This window comes from Antedon bifida, chromosome 10 (genome assembly GCF_963402885.1).
Source record: "Antedon bifida chromosome 10, ecAntBifi1.1, whole genome shotgun sequence".
NCBI lineage: Eukaryota > Metazoa > Echinodermata > Crinoidea > Comatulida > Antedonidae > Antedon > Antedon bifida.
The window spans coordinates 9,492,101-9,512,840 of NC_136235.1; the positions used below are offsets into that span (position 1 = coordinate 9,492,101).

At 32.5% G+C, this 20,740-nt stretch overlaps 2 protein-coding genes and 1 long non-coding RNA gene across 3 annotated transcripts; all 3 read right to left on the bottom strand.

Moving 5' to 3' along the window:
• Window positions 1–263: 263 nt before the first annotated feature.
• On the bottom strand, window positions 264–2,718 carry LOC144854398 (uncharacterized). Its single transcript, XM_078712345.1, has 2 exons — window positions 2,540–2,718; window positions 264–1,748 (listed from the first exon to the last, which is right to left on the bottom strand). Exons 1-2 carry the CDS (start codon window positions 2,604–2,606, stop codon window positions 1,168–1,170), a joined length of 648 nt encoding a protein of 215 aa, XP_078568471.1. The 5' UTR covers window positions 2,607–2,718; the 3' UTR covers window positions 264–1,167.
• A 4,263-nt stretch (window positions 2,719–6,981) lies between these two features.
• Window positions 6,982–16,672, bottom strand: LOC144853445 (uncharacterized). The gene is made up of 4 exons (XM_078711141.1): window positions 10,322–16,672; window positions 9,676–9,965; window positions 7,644–9,585; window positions 6,982–7,065 (listed from the first exon to the last, which is right to left on the bottom strand). The coding sequence occupies exons 1-4, from the start codon at window positions 16,670–16,672 to the stop codon at window positions 6,982–6,984; spliced, it is 8,667 nt and encodes a 2,888-aa protein (XP_078567267.1).
• A 156-nt stretch (window positions 16,673–16,828) lies between these two features.
• On the bottom strand, window positions 16,829–19,424 carry LOC144854651 (uncharacterized). The gene is made up of 4 exons (XR_013614649.1): window positions 19,285–19,424; window positions 18,607–18,707; window positions 18,194–18,251; window positions 16,829–17,713 (listed from the first exon to the last, which is right to left on the bottom strand). It is a non-coding gene; the product is annotated as an uncharacterized LOC144854651 (long non-coding RNA).
• Window positions 19,425–20,740: the final 1,316 nt, after the last annotated feature.

The window sequence follows — 20,740 nt, forward strand, 5'->3', positions numbered from 1 at the left end:
AACAGTTTTGGTCCTCTCTCCTTCATCTTTTTTTCCTTTGTAATGTATTATACCATATAGACAATTGTCTGAAATAAAAGTTGAATTAGATTGATAGATCGTTATTGAATCGTGCTAGTATGAAAAATTCTCTTATTTATTATATTTTCTATAGGAAAAATTGCTTTTTATCGTCGATCGTTATCGCTGTAGTATAAACAGGCCTTTAGATACCAGGTTTTCTTTGCAGTGATTCTGCACATGTAAACAAGCAAAACAGTGACTACTGGTTCTCCTCAGGTTTTATAAACATAATTAAGTGCGATTTTGTTTTATGTGATTAGAGTTAAAGGGGCCTTCAACAGCCGGAATTAGATGACTTTTCAGGAGAGTGGCGGACGTTAATTTGTTGATACATAGGTGGTATTCAACATTGGTTATATGATAAATGAATGGTCAATCGGTTCTTTGAAAATCCTACAATTTATGAGCAATCTATTTCCGTATTTATTATTAATAGTTTAGAAAATAAATAAAGCTGGTGCTCAGTGTTCATTATTATTGATATGTCGCATGAGGTCAATTAATCCCTACTTCAGAAATATGCAACAGGGTCTGATATCGATTGAGGGCTTCACTCCAATTGTTAGAACGAGGGATCACCGCAGAGTTTTGTACCATTGTGAAGTAATCTAGGTATTCGTTGGACGGTTCTGACAAGATTCAGGCCTTTCAACTTGCAGTAAAAGGTTTCTTTCACCACCGTGGATATCCGGTAAAAAATACAATGAATGTTGCCGCCCGTGCACTGTATTATGTCGAGATCTTCTTATGAAATGAGTATTCCAATGTTCCTTTACGTTGTCTAGGTCTCTTTGCAGCAGAGAAGAGAAACAGAACCACAAGCATTCTTTACTTATTATTGATGACATGTCAATGATACGCCTAAATTCAAGATCTGCAAAAAAGGTTCTCCACCATGACGCATACTGCCTTGCAAAGAAAGACCAACACCCCTCTATACGTTGATTTCTTGGCGATGGTACATATCTATGAGACATATCATTATCCCGAAAGTAGCACTGCATTGCCGCTGCAATACCATTTTCTGTACCTAGGTCCGTTACTAGTTCAACTGGGCATCCACCAAGCTCTTTGGCGCTTTTAAGATACATAGCAGCGATGTTGTCAGGAGATTTTTTTCGAATCCGTGACATTGAGCCACAATACACGCCTGCTGAAGCCATCGATGGAGCCATGAATAGGGAAACCCCAGGGCTTCAGCTTGTCATAGCCGTCTATGTGCCATGCGTAGCTTGGCCCAGGGTTTGTATACTGTCTTCGACGTAGTCGATGTCGGCGCCGCAAAATCGTTCCTGCTGGATCGATTTCTTTCAGCAATGCCTCCACCACTGAACGGGGACAGCGAAGTCCTTCCATTTCTAAGGTGTGCCAGATAGAACGGTAACCACTAAAACTTCCTGGGCCATTGATAATTTCGACGATTCGCTGCCGTATGTTAGTTAAATTGGTGCGAAATTCATCAGTGTCTCTATTGCAACGTCTTCGTAGCCCAAGCTGGCGAAGTCGCCTAAGAAGTGTACTGTACCTCATTGTTAAACCGTGATACCGTTCAAGGAATGCAAGTATTTCGTTGTATTCGTAACCGCTGTTGAAGTAATATGAGATTGCTTCCTCCTCATTGAATTTGTTTTCAGTTTCTTCAGTGTCGACTTCATTCTGTGGGTCAATAAGCTGGAGCTGAAGATCTGTAATGACCAGAAACAATCATCAATAAGGTATAATTAAATAAAAGATATACATACGTTACATCATTCCACAAAAACAATATTATAACAATAACAAAAAAGACCACTTTTCTGTTACACCAATGGATACCAAAGAGGCAGTCCTTAATAAAGTGATTCTAATTAGAAACTAAAGACCGCTAAAACCCTGGTCCCTAAAGTGGTCTTTAATTGGAGGGAGACCTGTATTAACTAAGTAAATAGTTGTCCCATATTTTACAACATCTAGTAGCATGAACACTCAGCCTGAAGTGAACCTGAAATACAGCTGAATTAAAATAAAAACTGTAATTTATTCAGTGACTCTACAACATATTTATTACTATTCTATAAATTGTTTTGCTTTAATTATTTGAATTTATATTACTATCACCTATTGTTCAAGCAAAGAACCGATTTTAACTAGTCCAGCTATTATTATAGTACTTGTATTGCAATTACAGTACAGTAAAATAGCTATTTTCGTCAACAGAGGGCGCTATTTCTGATGTATTTCCTTATGTTCAAATAATATTTTTTGCAGCTAAAATTTCACTTTCTCTTTATGTTTTGGAAGTGGGATCAACTGAATTATTAATTAGATACATATCAACTATACATTTACATTGTATCATCCAATCTCCCTAAGAATAGGAGGAGATCACAAAATCCACTTTCTAGGGTTCTTTTTCAGGCTCATTCCCCACACAGTCTATATAGGGCCTAGGCCTCCGCACGGTTTGCCTATCTACAAAGCTAGAAAATGTACCCACCGTGTCCACAATGATGGCAAAAATGAGAATCTTCTGACAGGGATGTCCCACAGATGTAACAATACATTTTCACTACGACCTACGAAGTTCAAGTCCATCATATCACATCATCTTGACTGGCTGCTCACACACACCACCCTGTCATGAAAGCTTACACCAAAGGACCACGTCGAGTTACTTTCGAATTTGTTGCGGACTACTGTACTTTAATTGTGCGAGGTACTTTCGAATTTGTTGCGGACTTCTTTAATTGTGCGAGGAGCTTTTGATTTTGTTGCTGACTTCTTTAATTGTGCGAGGAGCTTTCGAATTTGTTGCGGACTTCTTTAATTGTGCGAGGAGCTTTCGAATTTGTTGCGGACTTCTTTAATTGCGCGTTTCTTCTTTATTAGTTATCCGCTTGGTATACCAAGCGGATAACTCCTTGTTATTGTATGAGATCAATATTTTTTTTCTGTATTATTAGTTATCCGCTTGGTATACCAAGCGGATAACTCCTTGTTATTGTATGAGATCAATATTTTTTTTCTGTATTATTAGTTATCCGCTTGGTATACCAAGCGGATAACTCCTTGTAATTGTATGAGATCAATATTTTTGGTTATCCGCAACTTAGAAGTTGCGGATAACCCTTGTGATTGTAAAAATCATTTTCATCTTTATTCTTCTTTCTTTCCCGGATTTTTGTGAGCAGCATATCCCCTATTTCTTGTAAATATATCTTTTGTATAACTTTGTCATTATATGGACATTTACCTGAAGTTGTGCACCTCCATATTTTGAATGACGTCAGAGTTGCGCAAAGTGACTTACGCGCGATTTTATGAATTTCAATGATTGATCATAGGATAAAAAATAAAAGTAATTTTGTATTGACACTTGGTGAAAATTTAAGTCATATCAAGGGCAAACTTTCTATGGATTAAAAATGGCATGTTTTACAAGAAGTTACGCGCGCACGCGCATTTAAAGTTTCAAAATGCGCAAAAATAATTTCTAATCAACTTTCTGCGCTGATCATGACATTTTAAGCATGTCAAAAATTCCCACGCGCGCGAAAAATTTTACGCGTAAGGTGTGCACGGAGCATGAAATCATGTGTTTTTCTCTTGAATTGTGATTTTCTAGTCTTTCCTAGTCATTAAAAAAAATATTGACATCATTTCAAATTAAAATGACGTCATACGAACACGTTGATTTAGACCATTTGCGCGCATTTTAGTTGCAAAAGTGACAAAATATTGTCAAAATTTTGCCTATTTTTAATCTATTATAGCTCCTCAGGATCATCCACGACCCCCAATTTGTTTATTTTAATATTTAAGCAGATATGTTGTAGATATAAATTCATGCAGAATCTTTACCACTCGGATGTTATGACGTCATCGTATGGCCACACGAATATAACATATAGGATTTGTTACTCTTTCGTTATTGCTCATCACATTAAATAGAGCGCATCTCGCTTATACGTATTCCATTTCCTCAGATATTTTAATACTGTCTAGGTCAATCAACTATCTTTCGCATGAGTTAAAAATATTTTTAATTTTATGACGGCATCATGTCTAAAAATGTAAATAACGTGGGTCACCTATTTTCATCTTTACAGTAAATTTCAATCTGTTATAGCTCGTCAGAATAAAAAGTGATAATCATGATTAAAACATTTTCTGGAAGCTATTGGATTGTAGATACAAATTCATGTGAATATTTTGCCAATTAGATGTTGTGACGTCATCATATGGCCAGTTGAATTCAAAAAGTCACATTTACATCTCTTGCGTAAAAGTTCATTGCGTTTAAACGAGAGCGCATCTCACTTTTACGTGCCCAACATTTTTCAAATTTGAATCAATGTAATTAATTAGATAATTATCTTCTAAAATTGTTATTTTATATGTCAATTTGATGACGTCATCGTGTTAATAATTGGATTTAAAAGATGGGTCTCGTAATTTCGTCTATGCTACACTGTATATAACATATACAGTGTATTCTGTAAATACTGTAATATGCTGTATGCTATATACATATTAGGTACAATTCAGCACTTTCAACATATTTATTTCATGTCATAGGATGGCATAATAATTGTCGAGGTTCATATAGTTTAGGAAACTTCGTTATATGACATTAGAGTCGCGTAGCGTAAGTTACGCGCGATTTTATGAATTTCAATGTTTGGTCATAGATTATAAACCAAAAGTCATTTTGTATTGACACTTGGTGAAAATTTAAGTCATATCAAGGGCAAACTTTCTATGGATTAAAAATGGCATGTTTAACAAGAAGTTACGCGCACACGCGCATTTAAAGTTTCAAAATGCGCAAAATTAATTTCTAATCAACTTTCTACGCTGATCATGATATTTTCAGCATGTCAAAAATTCCCGCGCGCGCGAAAAAGTTTACGCGTATGGTGCGCACGGAGCATGAAAATCATGTTTTTTCACTTGAATTATGATTTTCCAGCCTTTCCTAGTCATTTTAAAAAATATTGACATCATTTCAAATTAAAATGACGTCATACGAACACGTTGATTTATACCATTTGCGCGCGTTTTAGTTGAAAAAGTTATAAATATTGTCAAAATAATGCCAATTTTGAATCTATTATAGCTCCTCAGGATCATCCATGACCCCCAATTTTTTAAATTTAATATGTAAGCAGATATGTTGTAGATATGAATTCATGCAGAATTTTTACCTCTTGGATGTTATGACGTCATCGTATGGCCACACGAATGTGAAATATAGGATTTTTGTCTCTTTTGTTATTGCTCATCACATTCAACAGAGCGCATCTCGCTTTATACCTATTAAATTTCCTCCGAGATTTTGATATTGTCTCCTTCAATCAACTCTCTTTCGCATGAGTTAAAAATATTTTAATTGTTATGTCGTCATCATGTCTAAAAATGTAAATAACGTGGATCACTTATTTTCATTTTTACAGTAAATTTTAATCTGTTATAGCTCGTCAGAATAAAAAGTGATAATCATGATTAAAACGTGTTTTGGAAGCTATTGGATTGTAGATACGAAATCTTGTAAACATTTTGCCCATCAGATGTTGTGACGTCATCATATGTCCAGTTGAATAAAAAAAGTCGTATTTTCATATTTTGCGTCATTTAAAAGAGCGCGCATCTATATTTTACGCATTCAAATTTCTTCTATACGTTAATATGTTGTTGCTGAGATAATTTTCTTTCGAAATTGTTATATTAGTATTTCATTTTGATACTGTCACTATGTTAAAAATAGGACAAAATGGCGGGTCCCGTAATTTGACCTATTCTACACTGTATGTAATATGTATACAGATTATACTGTGTATACTGTATATAATATATGACACACAATAGACAGAATTCAGCACTAACAACATTATCATATTCTTCAGTTCAGGTCATAATGCCGTAGTATTTTTCTGTGTGCAATATTCCAACGCATGACATGCACGTGGCGTTTGTCGTGCGGATAACTAACTCGTCAAAGTGACGGATTCAAATCTACTTCTTTCTTTCCACGATTTACAGTGATGAATTGTGTCTATTTTGTATCATACAGTTTGCAGTATTTGTATACATGTTGGTCCCAAGTTTAGCTATTCTGCACTCTATATATTATACTATGACAAAAAAAAATAGTTACAATTCAGCACTGACTTTGTTAATGTTGAAAGTCTTTGAATGTAAAATTAGGATTAAAAAATCGCGCGCTTGCCAATGCTCTATAATAGGTAAATAATACGCTCTGTGTTTTTATCTAACAAAGGAAGTACTGACAAAAAACAATGAGATACAATGATTGGATACAATATATATATATTTGTAAAAAGCTCACTTTACTTTTTACGTACAATGTAGTATTATTGAAAGTTGGACACATTTAGAAATATTATAGGTTATATATTTGTACTGTTGATATACACTGGTTAGTTAGTCATCATGGATTTATTAGACACATATTTATTGATACATGAATACACGATTCTCAATTGAAAATTATCTGAAATTAAATCTCTAATCAACTGCATTACGATACCCCTATATTAATCTTATATCATTTACAGCGTGTAAAAGAGCGAATGACTGCATTATTAGATGCCTTAGTCGGATACCATTTTGCTTGAAGCGATAAAAACACCTAAAAGGGAAAAAAAATCTAAATAATATTCAAAGTACAGAACAATATTCATACTATAAGAGATTAGAGATAATATTATAGGCCCATGATTCGTAAATAAAGATAGATATGTATTTTACTCACCTGGTATTGTTTCTCCAGTACGAGATAATGACATCACGTTAGAGTTCCCTGCCTCTCATTCACAGGGAGACATACTACATTTAAGTATGTCATTATTCTCTTTTTGCAAATTTTTTTCAGTTATATTTTAAGTTCGTATTAAGTACCCCTATATTAATCTTATATCATTTACAGCGTGTAAAAGAGCGAATGACTGAATTATTAGATGCCTTAGTCGGATACCATTTTGCTTGAAGCGATAAAAACACCTAAAAGGGAAAAAAAATCTAAATAATATTCAAAGTACAGAACAATATTCATACTATAAGAGATGAGAGATAATATTATAGGCCCATGATTCGTAAATAAAGATAGATATGTATTTTACTCACCTGGTATTGTTTCTCTAGTACGAGATAATGACATCACGTTAGAGTTCCCTGCCTCTCATTCACAGGGAGACATACTACATTTAAGTATGTCATTATTCTCTTTTTGCAATTTTTTTTCAGTTATATTTTAAGTTCGTATTAAGTGTTTTACTCTTTTACTCAAGTTCTTGTAAAAATTCGACTTTGAAGTTCTTTTATAAAACATGCTTTTTTTAGTTTCACTTTCCATTAAGTATATATTAATACATTTTTCAGTTTATCTTTACCAGGATTGCACATGTAGTGACAAAACAGTATATATTCCATTTTGTCTTGTTTTTTTTTTCTTCGTTTAATAAACGTAATATAATATAATGTTCTTCAAACAACAATAAACATAAGCTGAATAATTTAAAATATTGCAATTAAAATTTAATTTGAATGGCTTCATGATAACTATAATAAATTGGAATTACTTCAGCCTGTACCGAATCAAGACCTTTGGTATAGACATGATCAATCAATGTATTATTTTCAGTTGTAGAACTTATGACATGTTGTTGGTACCCATTCTCTAACATTAATGTATTCACTTTGGAAGATTGTTTGAAAAGATCTTCATTGAAATCACCCATTATAATACATTTAGTACATACTTTATGTATCTCTTCCAATAATATGCTCAAATGCTGACAGAATTGTTTGATATCATAACTTGGAGGTCGATAAATTACTGACACGACAACTGAAATTGGACTTGTTATTAAAAATGAAATTGCCTCTATATCATTGATGCATATGTTTAATCTGCTTGAAAACGTGTTCTTGGAATACACAGCAACGCCACCATGGGCCAGATTTTTAAATTTTGAAGTCAGAGCATTTGTATTAGAATACGAGTTATACCTTGATTGATGATACAATTTATACGGCTGTATATCTACATCAAAAAAATCGTCATCCTTATTCAACCATGTTTCAGTTAGACATATGATACTAGAATTCATAAACAAATCATTACACTGAAGATCAACAAAGTGTTGTTTAAGTCCTTGAATGTTATGTAACATTATTGAAAAAATAGAATCCAAATCATGACTTCGTTTATCATATTGTATGTATGAATTCATTTTATTTAAGCATTTCTGTATGTGTGGATCACAATAAATCAGCTTGGGATTAAAATTTTCAATAGTAAGTCCAGATATTGATGTAACACGACTGAGTCCTACGTATGCTTGTCCAGGCGCAAAAGTATTTTTAAGAGAAACCAGTGCTTTATTTATTGTCATTCCTTGCACTTTATGAACTGTGCATGCATATGCTAATTTGAGAGGAAACTGCTTCCGACTATATTTGTTCCCAATAGATTCCTGAAACATTTCAATTGCCTGAACACCAATTTCATTATTGTCAAATTTTACTTTAATAGATACTGGTTTAGCGCTTTGACTGGCCTTAATTATTTCTTCAACATGTCCCATACATCCATTTGTTAATCCTTTTTTAACATCTACATTTTTAATCAACATCACTCTGGCATTAAGTGCAATCCACAAATAATTTAATAAACTAGTTTGACGTGATTTTTGAGGTTTGTTACATTTTTTGTTTTGTTTCTTGCTGTTAACTACAACATCCTCTGCTTCAATGCATACAATATCTGTACATGTCTTATGCAACATTTTCTTATTCCATTCATCCACTTGCTTGTTACACGGGTAAATATGAACAGCATCTTCACATTCTTTACCTGTTTCACGTGATTTTAAAACTAATAAATCTTTATCAGACAAACATTCATTTCTTTCTTTTGTGCGCAGTTTGTTTAACAATAGAGCAAATTCTTTATCTTCTTTTTGTCTCATGATTTGATCTAACTGTACTTGCTTAAAGTTATCTATCCACAGTGAGCTTTCCAATGTATCTTTATATAAAGAAGTACCCATCACAGGGGGTAACTGATAAAAATCACCAACTGCAATTACTGAAATATTACCAAATGGACTATCATTGCGTACTTGCTTTATTTGCCTTAATCTTCCATGGACATACCAAAGTAACCTTTGATTTACCATTGATATTTCATCTATAATAACAATCTGCAACTGACTCAACTGATTACGAAGTGCACTTATTTTTTCTTCCCCAAGTGGTTGATATGGAAATGAGATACTAATCGGGATAGACAAAGCGCTATGTATTGTTTGACCGTTAATATTATATGCTGCAATCCCTGTAGGAGCTAATTTTAATATTGACAAATCATCAGGGTTCTCCACAATTTTGCCAAGAATGCGTGTTCCTTCATTATAAATACAATTTACCAAATGACTTTTCCCAGTACCTGCGCCTCCAGTTATGAAAGTGTAAAATGGTTCAGGTCGTTTACCATTAACTTTGTCTAAGCACCATTGTCTTGTCTTATAAAATATATGTTGTTGTTTTTCATTTAAAGATCGAATCATTTTGTTTAATTCTGGTCTTGAAATATAAGATGAATTAGACTCTGCTTTAGATGTATGATTTTTTTGAAGTCCAAAATCTGGAATGATAAATTCGTTTTCTTCATCATCAATGTCTACATTTGGCTTTGGATTGTCTAACCTTTCTTTTTCAGTTTCTGGACATAAAAGACTCCATGCATCTTCTTGTGGTCCAAATTTGGCTAAAAACTCTTTTGCGTCTTCAACATCATCAGCACTTTTTTCATACTGTTTCATGTTTCCTTGAACTATGGACTTTACTCTTTGCAATTTACGACTACCACATAATTTAACAGATCCGTCCTCATAAAACTGTTCATATGTTTGAAAATGTGGTGGTTTTAACTGTTCATCATTTCGAAACGGTAAAAATAACTGCAATATACTTAGATAATATTTGTCAGGATCTCTATCCATATGAAAACGAGGGTATCGGACTATAGCATTGCTAGTTTTCGTTCTTTTTTGTATGAATCCAAATTGCTTTTTTAATTTAAATACATTCTTTTTTTCCCTTTCATTTCTGATGTACTTAATATTCTATAATTAGAACAAAATGTTGCAAGGCACATTTTATTAAACTCAAAACTATTAGGTCGAGCTTTATATTTATCAAGCTTATTTGGCAACCAGGCACATTCGTTATCATCTGCTTTGTTTTTAATTACACTTAGTGGTAAACTCATTCTAACAGGATTAGGTCCTACTGGAATATATTCCACTTTCCTTGAACATTCTTTTAATCTCAAACCACAGACACGATAAACACTTTCTTGGGCAGAAACTTCTCGATTATTCATGTAGACATTACCAAGTTTTCGTAAACTTTGTCTAGCATCTTCATTTCCTTCTTTCACTTCTGATGCTGTATGAGATAAAAGTAAGCCCATTTCCCGTTCAGATTTTGACAAATATTGCACAACGTAAGTAATACATGCATATACATTTGTTATATACTGAATATCCATATTAGCATTCCATGCTCTTAATAAGGAAGGATTATACTGATTTACCCATGCGTCTTGAGGGTTTCTCTTCATAACAATCTTTTCTTCAGTAGCTATACAATTATTTGCCTTCTCAAATGCACTTTGTGTAATACCTAAACTTTTGAAAAGTTCTTTGGCATTTTCATATGGTTCTTCATTAGTCACAGCCTCTTTTACTGAGGTTAATAAGTCTTTTGCTTGTTTAGTATCATCATTACCTTCACTCACAGTAGGTCTCATAACAAATGTTTTTTGAGAAGGTTGTCTTGGAAAGTTAAATCTACAAATTGTTCCTTTCTTTTTACACGATTTAGAATGTCTTTTACTATGAATCTGCACACTGGTAACAATTTCATTCAATTCAGGATCTACAGTTTGACATGGAATAGAACAAGAAATATATTTATCAACAAAATTAATAACTTCCTTATCTTCATCTGAACAAAAAATAGGAGCATTTTGAACCCAAACTAACATATGAACATGTGGACTTCCTCTCATTTGAAATTCAATTCGATAAAAATAATCTACAACTTTACCAATAGGTTGTGATTCAGACAAAATTACATTTTTCAAAAAAGTGTGAAAGCGTTTGTCAAACATTCTCGCAACTGTTACTGGATTCGACTTCAACAAATTACATTTATCTGCCCATTCTAATTCATCAATGTTTCTTTTGTCTCCTGTTTGACTTAATAATGTGGTCATTATTTCTTTCCAACGGAAGTCAGCACTTGAGAATGAAAGAAAAAATGTTGGTTTGCCAATCTGTCTAACCATTGCCATTACGTCCTTCTGTGTTGCTTGCCAGTATGGTGGAGTCCCACGTATTTGTTTTAAAAATTTATAACCCTTGTCAGATTTTAAAATTTCCTCAACTTTGTTAACATTTTTTAAATCTGCAACAGTTACTTTGCTAAAATCATCCTTTTTACTTGATCCCTTTCGCAATGCAATGGAAATACTTGATAAAATTTGTTGAAGTTCATATAAAGATTGAGCATAAAATATGAATTCAGCATTTTTTGCAAATCTGTTATCTACATGCATTAATCTGTTGTGGAAATAACGTCCAAGGGTTATTTTAACATCTCTGGTATCATGGAATGTTGGTTGACCTGTTGGAAATAACACTGGAAATGATTTTGCTTCATTACTTTTATTCTTTAACAATGCAACTGGGCTATTGTTTTCACAAGGCGCACAACAAATTATATCACGAAAATATTCATCAACCAAATTTTGTCGCCTGTCAACAGGTTGAAGACTTGTGTCAAAAACAGCACCACACAATCGGTCTTCTACTTCTTCTTCGTTGTTTTCTATACATGTTTGATTATTATTATCTCCACTTCCGATATTTTCTTTAGATAAATAATTGTGCCATTCTTCATTAATAGCTACATCAAAGTACCATTTGTTATGATCTTGTAAATATTCAAGAGCTTGAATAACATTAGCTGTGTTAACAAATTTGTATTTATAATAACTTTTGTAAGACAACTTTCGCTTCAATTTTACGGATATTAATTGATCATCAGCCTCTGGTCTGGGCAGAATTTTCACGGTTTCAATAGTATTTGATGGTACACAGACGACTGGACCATGTATTCCATGCTGTCCACCTTTGGGTAAATTCATTAATTTCATAAAAGGAATATTTAATCCTATCAAGTGCTGCTCTAAATTATTTAAACACTCAAGCTCAGGAGGAATATCATGCAGTTCTAAATTGTTTGAATTCGCTTCTGCAGGGACTTTTCCATTTAACAGTTTCCTGTGGCATGTGAAACAAATCCATAAATGATATCTTGGTGATTCGACAAATTGACAAGGTTTATTACATTTATTGTTGCAAATATGCAAATACTTTTCATTTATACACGTCCTATTATCGTACTTAGCTTTAGAACATTTCATAACTTGATTTTGGAATAACAATTTAAAGCATACACAACAAATATATTCAGGACCACGAGAAATTGTTTCCCTGAAGTTTTTCAAAACAAACTCAAAATTACTCTTTTCTGTTTTTCTCTTTTCCTGATGCTTCTTGTTTTTCTTAAAAACTTTTTTTCGGAACACTGGATCACGATGATATTTTTCTGTAAATCTTTGCTTATTACTTTGTTTACACTTTTGTCTGAATTCCAAATTTGCACGATATTTTTCTGACAATTTCAGCTTACAGTTTTGTCTAAATTTCAAATTACTCCGATACTTATCTGCCAATTTTTCCTTACATCTTTGACTAAATTTTAAATTATTCTGATACTTATCTGCCAATTTCTGCCTTAAGTTTTCTCTAAATTTGGAATTATTACGATACTTAGCTACGAATTTTGTCCTCCAATTTTCTCTGAAATTTAAATTATTCCTATACCTTGATACAAATTTTTCCCTCAAATTTTGTCTGAATTTAGGGTCACTGTTATACTTTTCTGAAAATTTGCATTTATTTTTTGTTTTTGTGTTATGTCTAAATATTACATCATTGTGGTATCTATTAAATTTTTTCTCTTTTTTGGTTGTTCGGTAATCAAAATTAATTTTGTAGTTATGTCTCGCTTTATTTCGTATTTTAACATTATATCGAGGTTCACATCTATACATTTTGTATTGTCTTTCCCTGTTTTCCTTCCTTTTTTGAAATTTATAATCATCATCAACATATCTTAATTTTTGTGCTTCTGTTACTTTACGTTTCTTTTCTTCTCTGTATACAGGATCACTTTGATATTTATTTCTATTTTCATATATATTTGTTTTTTCTGATTTATCCTTTTGCCGTTTCATTCTTTGTAGATTCTTTTGTCTTTCTTTTCTATTTCTATAAGATTGTTTTCTTTTTCCTTTCGATATTGTTATTTTACTTTCAGAACAAAGACCTTCGACCGTTTTACTATGTTTATATTTTGGTTCTATGTCTTCAAATGTGTCATATGTTTCTTTTCTTATTTGCTTTCGTTTCTTTGTTGTAGAATTCTTTTTCAGAAAAATCGCCTCTGTATTTGAATTTTCTTTTTGTGATGTCATATCCATATCAACTTGTCCTGTTGTTTCCTGAACATTATTTTGACTGGCATCGACAGATTTTACTACATTAAAATGCACATTCATGGTGTACAAAATATATATACCATTGTCAGTTGTAACATCATCTATTCTTCCCGGCTTTTTAGCAGAAAACAATTGCCACGTCAAAATTTGATCATTGAATGAGTAAATATCTGTATTAAGCAAGTTTGCCATTGCACTTATTTCAGTATTGGATGCCCACGTTCCATTATCCATTATTCTTTTTTTCAACACATATTCCTTAACTGATCTATATTCATGACTAAATGTATTAATAAATAAGTCACCCGTCTTCAATAAATGATTAGTAATTGCTTTTCTTAAAAGTAAATGATTATCTTCTGTCCCAGAAATAATGTATGAAATTGCACGATAAAAACAATTACCATCACCTGTGATATTCGTAATTTGAAGAGGATGTCCAATCTGACTAGCTCTGTTAATACTACAATTCTTACCAGTATTTTCACAATGAATACCTATTTCATTACAAATGTTTTTCTTTTGTGCTTCTGAGATTGGAATAAATTTAAAATTCTTGTCAGGTCTTTCTTCATACTGAACATTAACAATTTCGATATCACTATCACTTTGCCATCCATTACTTGATGAGACATGACCTTCTTTATTATGTTGTTGGCCTTTAACTTTAGAATCAATATTTTTGTCAGGTGATCTTGTACTGCATTTATACTGGTAAGACGTACTAGGTTCATTAACATCGACATTTCCTATGTTGTTTTGTTCAGAATTATCATCTAAGATGACAGAAGCGCAACATAACACCATAGACTTATTTTCAACATTTACACCAGTCAGTTCAAACTCAGTTTCATGTAAATTACAGTTCATTGACCTTGCTAATTTTATACAATAACCGTACACACCTTTCCAAGATGTACTGTATATTAAAATACTTTTTCCATGCTCACTAACACAACCAACACGATCTCTTGCATGTGGATCAAATATAAGGAAACCATTTACACGTTTGATAATAGAAAATGTGCTTCTATTGAAATTCATAAAAAATGCATCATGTTGGTGTAATTCTTGTTCAAGAGCTTGGTGTAATGATAAGGCTCCATATTCAGCCATCCATTCGAGGTCCCCATCTATTATGCCAAACACTGATTCTTTGGGAGATATTACAAAGGTGTTATCCAAAATATCCAATTCTTTCGGTAGTTCTGAAATCATCAAAAGGTCCTCGTCCATAGTGGAATCTTTCTGAATATAACAGTACAACTCGTTTCCAAGAGTCAATATTGTGTCAAGGTCTTTAGTGTAAAATTCATTTCCATTCCTCTTTGTAGAATAAAGAATAGCTACAAGACTATTTGCAACACACTGTTTACCACCTGCAAAGCCAAATCTATAATTCCCTTGATTAAAACTACCCTGTGCTACAGTTATATTATTATCATTACTAGTATATAGTTGTAATTCATTTATTGATTGTGTATTCTTCCTTATTGGTGTATTATTTTGTTTTGGTCCCTCATCAATTATCAATTCTTCCGAAAAATTATTTTTTGTTAAAACCTCAATATCCACATCGATAGTATGTTGGTCACATTTAGGTTTAGTATGGGACCTAATTTTTTCAGTCACTGCTTTTTTGGATCCGTCATCAATTATCGATACTTCGTTTTCCTCAAATTCACAACTTGCACATGTTTGATTTTTATAATCTGTAACATTACTATCAAATCTATTAGTTCTGTCATTCATTTTGCTACTATTTTGTGCTTTCACATCGTCAGTCGCTGTGTTGTCGTTTTCTTCAGTACATTTCATTTTAAAGTCGTCATCAGTTTTCATTTCTGAATTGTTATTTTTACCCATGTTCTTTAAAATAATATCTTCGCCAATCTGTTCCATAGTATCGCAATCATTCTTGTGGTGTTTTAAATTCAGGTCCATATTATCTTGTGATTCTTTGTTATCAATCTTCTTACTTTTGACAAAACGACCCTTGCTATTTCGTGAACGTTTCGAACCACCACCTGATTGTTGTTGTATTCCGTTTGTTACTTTTGTATTTTTCAAAACATCACACATAGGCTTACCATTCGTTTCGTCATTTTCCTTGTATTCTCTGTAAGTACTTTTATTCATGTTCCATTCCATTTTGTTATTATTTCGTCTTTCATAGAAATCTTTTACACCTTTGCCAATATATTTTACACCTGGTTCTATAATTATACCACTTATAACGCGCTTTCCCCTTTTCTTATTTCCTCTATTTTTACATCTTTTTTTTCTGTTGTCAGTTCTTTTCTTTGATCTCACCCTTATCCAATCATTACCAAGTAAATCTTCACTTCCTGTTTGTTGACATTTTAATTTGGCATTATTACAACGTTTTTCTTTATTTTTCGTTAATTCTGGAAAGTCTGCAGTGATAGAGTCATCAGGTTCTAGAATCATATATCTATTGAAATGACAGGGAATACCTATTTCACCCAACATATTATCAGCAAAATTACTATTCCCACACGTTGAACAAATCCAAATTACTCTGGAATCACATAGTTTGTCTTCAAAACTATTTCTTACACATGTCACATGAAAATGTTTACTGCAGCAGTCACATGTTATGTAAATGTCCTCTGCTTTCACTTCAATACTACACAGATCACATTTATCAAACTCTGAAGAAAGTTCTAAACCACAGGATATTATGTTTAGGATATCATCAACTACTTCTTTAAATTCAGTTGTATCTTTGATACATTCACAATAGGCATTACCTGTATCATCATTTTCCTTGTTTTTAGTGCTTTCATCACAGCATTCATCAAGTAGGTACAAGATGTCATCCATGACTGTTTTAAATTCTGTTGTTTTATCCATAATTCCACAATCAACATTAGGCCTACCAGGTGTATTGACAATGTTGTACTCCTTACTTGTCACTTCTTTAGTCACATACTTATATAAACACATCATTAAGAAGATCACTACCAACAAAAGACCATTAACTATAGTTATCAATTTTGTATCCATTATGCAAAAAAAAAACCAAACTTGTTTTCAAATTCTAAAACAATTGATATGTATTCTGCAATTTCAATAAATATTACAATTAGGTACTACTTGATATTTGATTTTGCAAACTCTTTTAATTGATACAAACTTTAATACAATATTTGCTTTCGGTTATTAAAATTCTAAAAACAATTAGTCAAGTTTATATTCTCTTTTTGATTCAATGATTTTAAGTTTCACCTTAAATTTTGTTTCTCTTTAATAATATTTCTTTTAACTGCTTGCTAGTTCCTTCTAAAAAGTAATTTCTGATAAAAAAATATCTATGTAGAATTCTCTTCTTTTGCAAAATATTCCTTTTGTTTTACACCTATATCCGTTACTTTTATTTAGTATTTGTTTCTAAAAAATATTTCTGTTTTCAGCTTCTGCCTAATACTTGCTTCTACAAAATATTTCCTTGATTTTAAAATCAAAATGTTCTTTTGCAAAGTTATCTGTAAAACACCTATGTAAAATGTCACCTATATGTTACTTTTACTAGGTATTTGTTTCTATATATATTTTTTCTGGTTTTCAGCTTATGCTTGAAAGGGCCTATGCTTGAAAGGGGCTATTATTATTCTATTATTAATTCTCTTCTAAGCTTCTGCTTGATACTTTTTTAAAGACTTCTGTATATTTAAGCTTCTGCTTAATATTTTTTTATAAATTTTCTTTGAAATTCTCTTTGAAATTCTATTCTATTATCCCTTGTTGGCACTCTCTTCTGGGAGCAGAATCTCTTCTGCTTAATATATATTTTTTTTCAAGACTTCTGTCTATTTAAGCTTTTGCTTAATATTTTTGAGTAAGTTCTATTTGAAATTCTATTTAAAATTCTATTTGAAATTATTCTATTAACCCTCGTTGGCACTCTCTTCTGAGAGCAGAATCTCTTCTGAGATTCGGATCTCTTCTGAGATCCAGCGGGTTAATAATATTATAACAGTCAGGTACCTGCAATGAAATAAAGAAAAAGAAAAGTTCAGACATGAAATATTTAGACTAGCAAACAAATAAGGCCAACTCACCACCAAATATGTGAAGACAGAGCCATATATTTTTAAGACAAGTATTATATCTATACGTCTAATTAAAACAAACCTACATCTGATATGAACACAGACATTATGGTCAGTATTGTATGTTAGAAAGGGCAGAGAGAAGAACAAAAAGACAATTCACTCCCCTTTCATAGATAACAAGAAGTAAACCTTAAATATGGCCACCGTAAATATGCATACAATCATATACAATCAATGCTAGCAGTGGTAGCAGTGCATGACTGCGTAGAAAGCATGGTAGGTGTGTTCAATAGTTAATTGCAGCCGTCATACTGTTGGGTCCCCTTCCACGAAGAATCAATTATTTAACTGCAGTAACATTGCAGTCCACCCTCTAGCCAATCTACAGTAAACTCATTGACCAAACACTCACATAAACAATGTAGCAGAAAAGTGCAACCTATATGTAGTCACTGTTTAACAGCTACAATCTACAAAATATAAACATACATTTTTATTAAAAATTTAACAAAAATATTCATCATATTATTGATAATTAACAGTATTTAAATACAACTATCTAATTACAGTACAATGATTTAATGGACAAAGAATTTCCTCACATAGCTAAGAACAGGATGATTAGGGCCTACATTTTCATGTTTTTATTTCATCTGGACCAAACAATTATATAAAATTAAAACAGTTCCTTTCTAATTTATGTCAATCTTCTGTACTATTAGTGGCTCAAAAATATGCTACAGCATTTCACTCTCTATCAGTTCATCATCACTGTCAGAGTGCCACCAAAGTTAAATCAATACATTATTTATTTTCTTTACTTACAATATTTAAGAGGTTATTGGCTTTAAAAAAATTATATCAGAAGAAACAATCTGACAGGCACATATGTACAGCACAGCTAATTACTATCCAACAGGTAGAACCTAAAAACAACAAAGAGAAACTTCATGTAAAAATATTAAACTAATTTGTACCAAGAAGCGAAACTACTGTACTATTAATATTATTACTACTCAAATGCACCTCTATAGTATAAGTAACACTAAACGTGTACAAACTTTTCATATAGATATGCCTACATTACAATCCCCAATTTAGTTACCAATTTAAGTTACGAGTTTGCCAGCTAGGCCTAGGCCTACGCCTAGTATTTATGACATTAAAAGTAATATTATAGGGGCCTAGGCCTAGGCTATTTTTTAACTATTATAATGTCGTTGTTTGTCCTTGAACTAGTCCTACTAAAACAGCACGTATTCTTGTACAGGCTAGTACTGACTTTGTACACTGTGTAGTAGGCCTATTTGTTCATATTTAACATACAAATCAGGCCATACACGATTGTCGTGCTCCATCGGAAGCCATCTGGCAGAAAACTCATCTCTGAAAACTACAAACAAACCTTCCGTGTGTGAAACACACTACACTAGGCTCTCTAGGCCCAGCCAGTGAGTAGCAATTACAAAACAATCAACATCAACGATCCTCATAATTTCTTACCTATTTCTTAAAGTAATTAATGCAATTGTAAACAAATTTAAGTTTGATAATATTACAACAATTTTATATCGAATCGTCAACGAATAATAGACAGCTAGCTAGCAACGGCTTTGTAAAATCAACATGGAGTTACACGTCACGCATACAACACGTTTTCTTTTCTCTCCTTCCGCCAGATCAAATTTCACCAACACAGTATGGCATGCAATCTCCGCCAAAAATACCAATACATTGTAATGAATTAGTTTTTACGTAGACCTTTCCATTTCTACGTGTATATTACACGTTGCGTTTGCGCGGATAACCCGAACTCGTCAAAGTGACGAGTTCAAATCTAGTTGGTTATCCGCAACTTTTAAAGTTGCGGATAACCCTTGTGATTGTAAATATCTTTTTTTTTTTTCATCTTTATTCTTCTTTCTTTCCCGGATTTTTGTTGCAGCTATATCTCAAATTTTTGTAGACATAACTTTGTGTAACTTTGTCATAAGATTGACCTGTAGCTGTAGATGTGCAGGAAACTTCGTTATATGACGTTAGAGTCGCGCAGCGTAAGTTACGCACGATTTTACGAATTTCAATGATTGATCATAGATTATAAACCAAAAGTCATTTTTTATTGACACTTGGTGAAAATTTAAGTCATATTACGGGCGAACTTTCTATGGATTAAAAATGGCATGTTTCACAAGAAGTTACGCGCGCACGCGCATTTAAAATTTCAAAATGCGCAAAATTAATTTCTAATCAACTTTCTACGCTGATCATGACATTTTGAGCATGTCAAAAATTCCCACGCGCGCGAAAAAATTTACGCGTAAGGTGCGCACGGAGCATGAAAATCATGTGTTTTTCTCTTGAATTATGATTTTACAGCCTTTCCTAGTCATTTTAAAAAGATTGACATAATTTCAAATTAAAATGATGTCATACGAACACGTTGATTTAGACCATTTGCGCGCGTTTTAGTTGCAAAAGTGACAAAATTTTGTCAAAATTATGCCTATTTTGAATCTATTATAGCTCCTCAGGATCAACCGTTACCCCCAATTTTTTTTATTTAATATAGAAGCAGATATGTTGTAGATATGAATTCATGCAGAATCTTTACCCCTCGGATGTTATGACGTCATCGTATGGCCACACGAATGTAAAATATTGAATTTTTTACTGTTTCGTTATTGCTCATTACATTAAATAGAGCGCATCTCGCTTATACGTATTCCATTTCCACATATATTTTAATACTGTCTAGGACAATCAACTATCTTTCGCATGAGTTAAAAATATTTTAATTTTTATGACGTCATCATGTCTAAAAATGTAAATAACGTGGGTCACCTATTTTTATCTTTACAGTAAATTTCAATCTGTTATAACTCGTCAGAATAAAAAGTGATAATCATGATTAAAACGTTTTCTGGAAGCTATTGGATTGTAGATACAAATTCATGTG

What these genes read in the sequence shown, in the direction of transcription:
- LOC144853445 (XM_078711141.1), bottom strand. Translation starts at nt 16,672, where the DNA reads ATGTGTTTATATAAGTATGTGACTAAAGAAGTGACAAGTAAGGAGTAC. An exon ending in GAATGAGTTTACCACTAAGT is followed by an intron (nt 9,966 to 10,321) that starts GTAATTAAAAAC and finishes ACATATGAACAG; the next exon opens with TTTTATGAGGACGGATCTGT. An exon ending in AATCATACATCTAAAGCAGA is followed by an intron (nt 9,586 to 9,675) that starts GTCTAATTCATC and finishes TTATAAGACAAG; the next exon opens with ACAATGGTGCTTAGACAAAG.
- LOC144854398 (XM_078712345.1), bottom strand. Translation starts at nt 2,606, where the DNA reads ATGTATTGTTACATCTGTGGGACATCCCTGTCAGAAGATTCTCATTTT. An exon ending in TTGCCATCATTGTGGACACG is followed by an intron (nt 1,749 to 2,539) that starts GTGGGTACATTT and finishes TGGTCATTACAG; the next exon opens with ATCTTCAGCTCCAGCTTATT.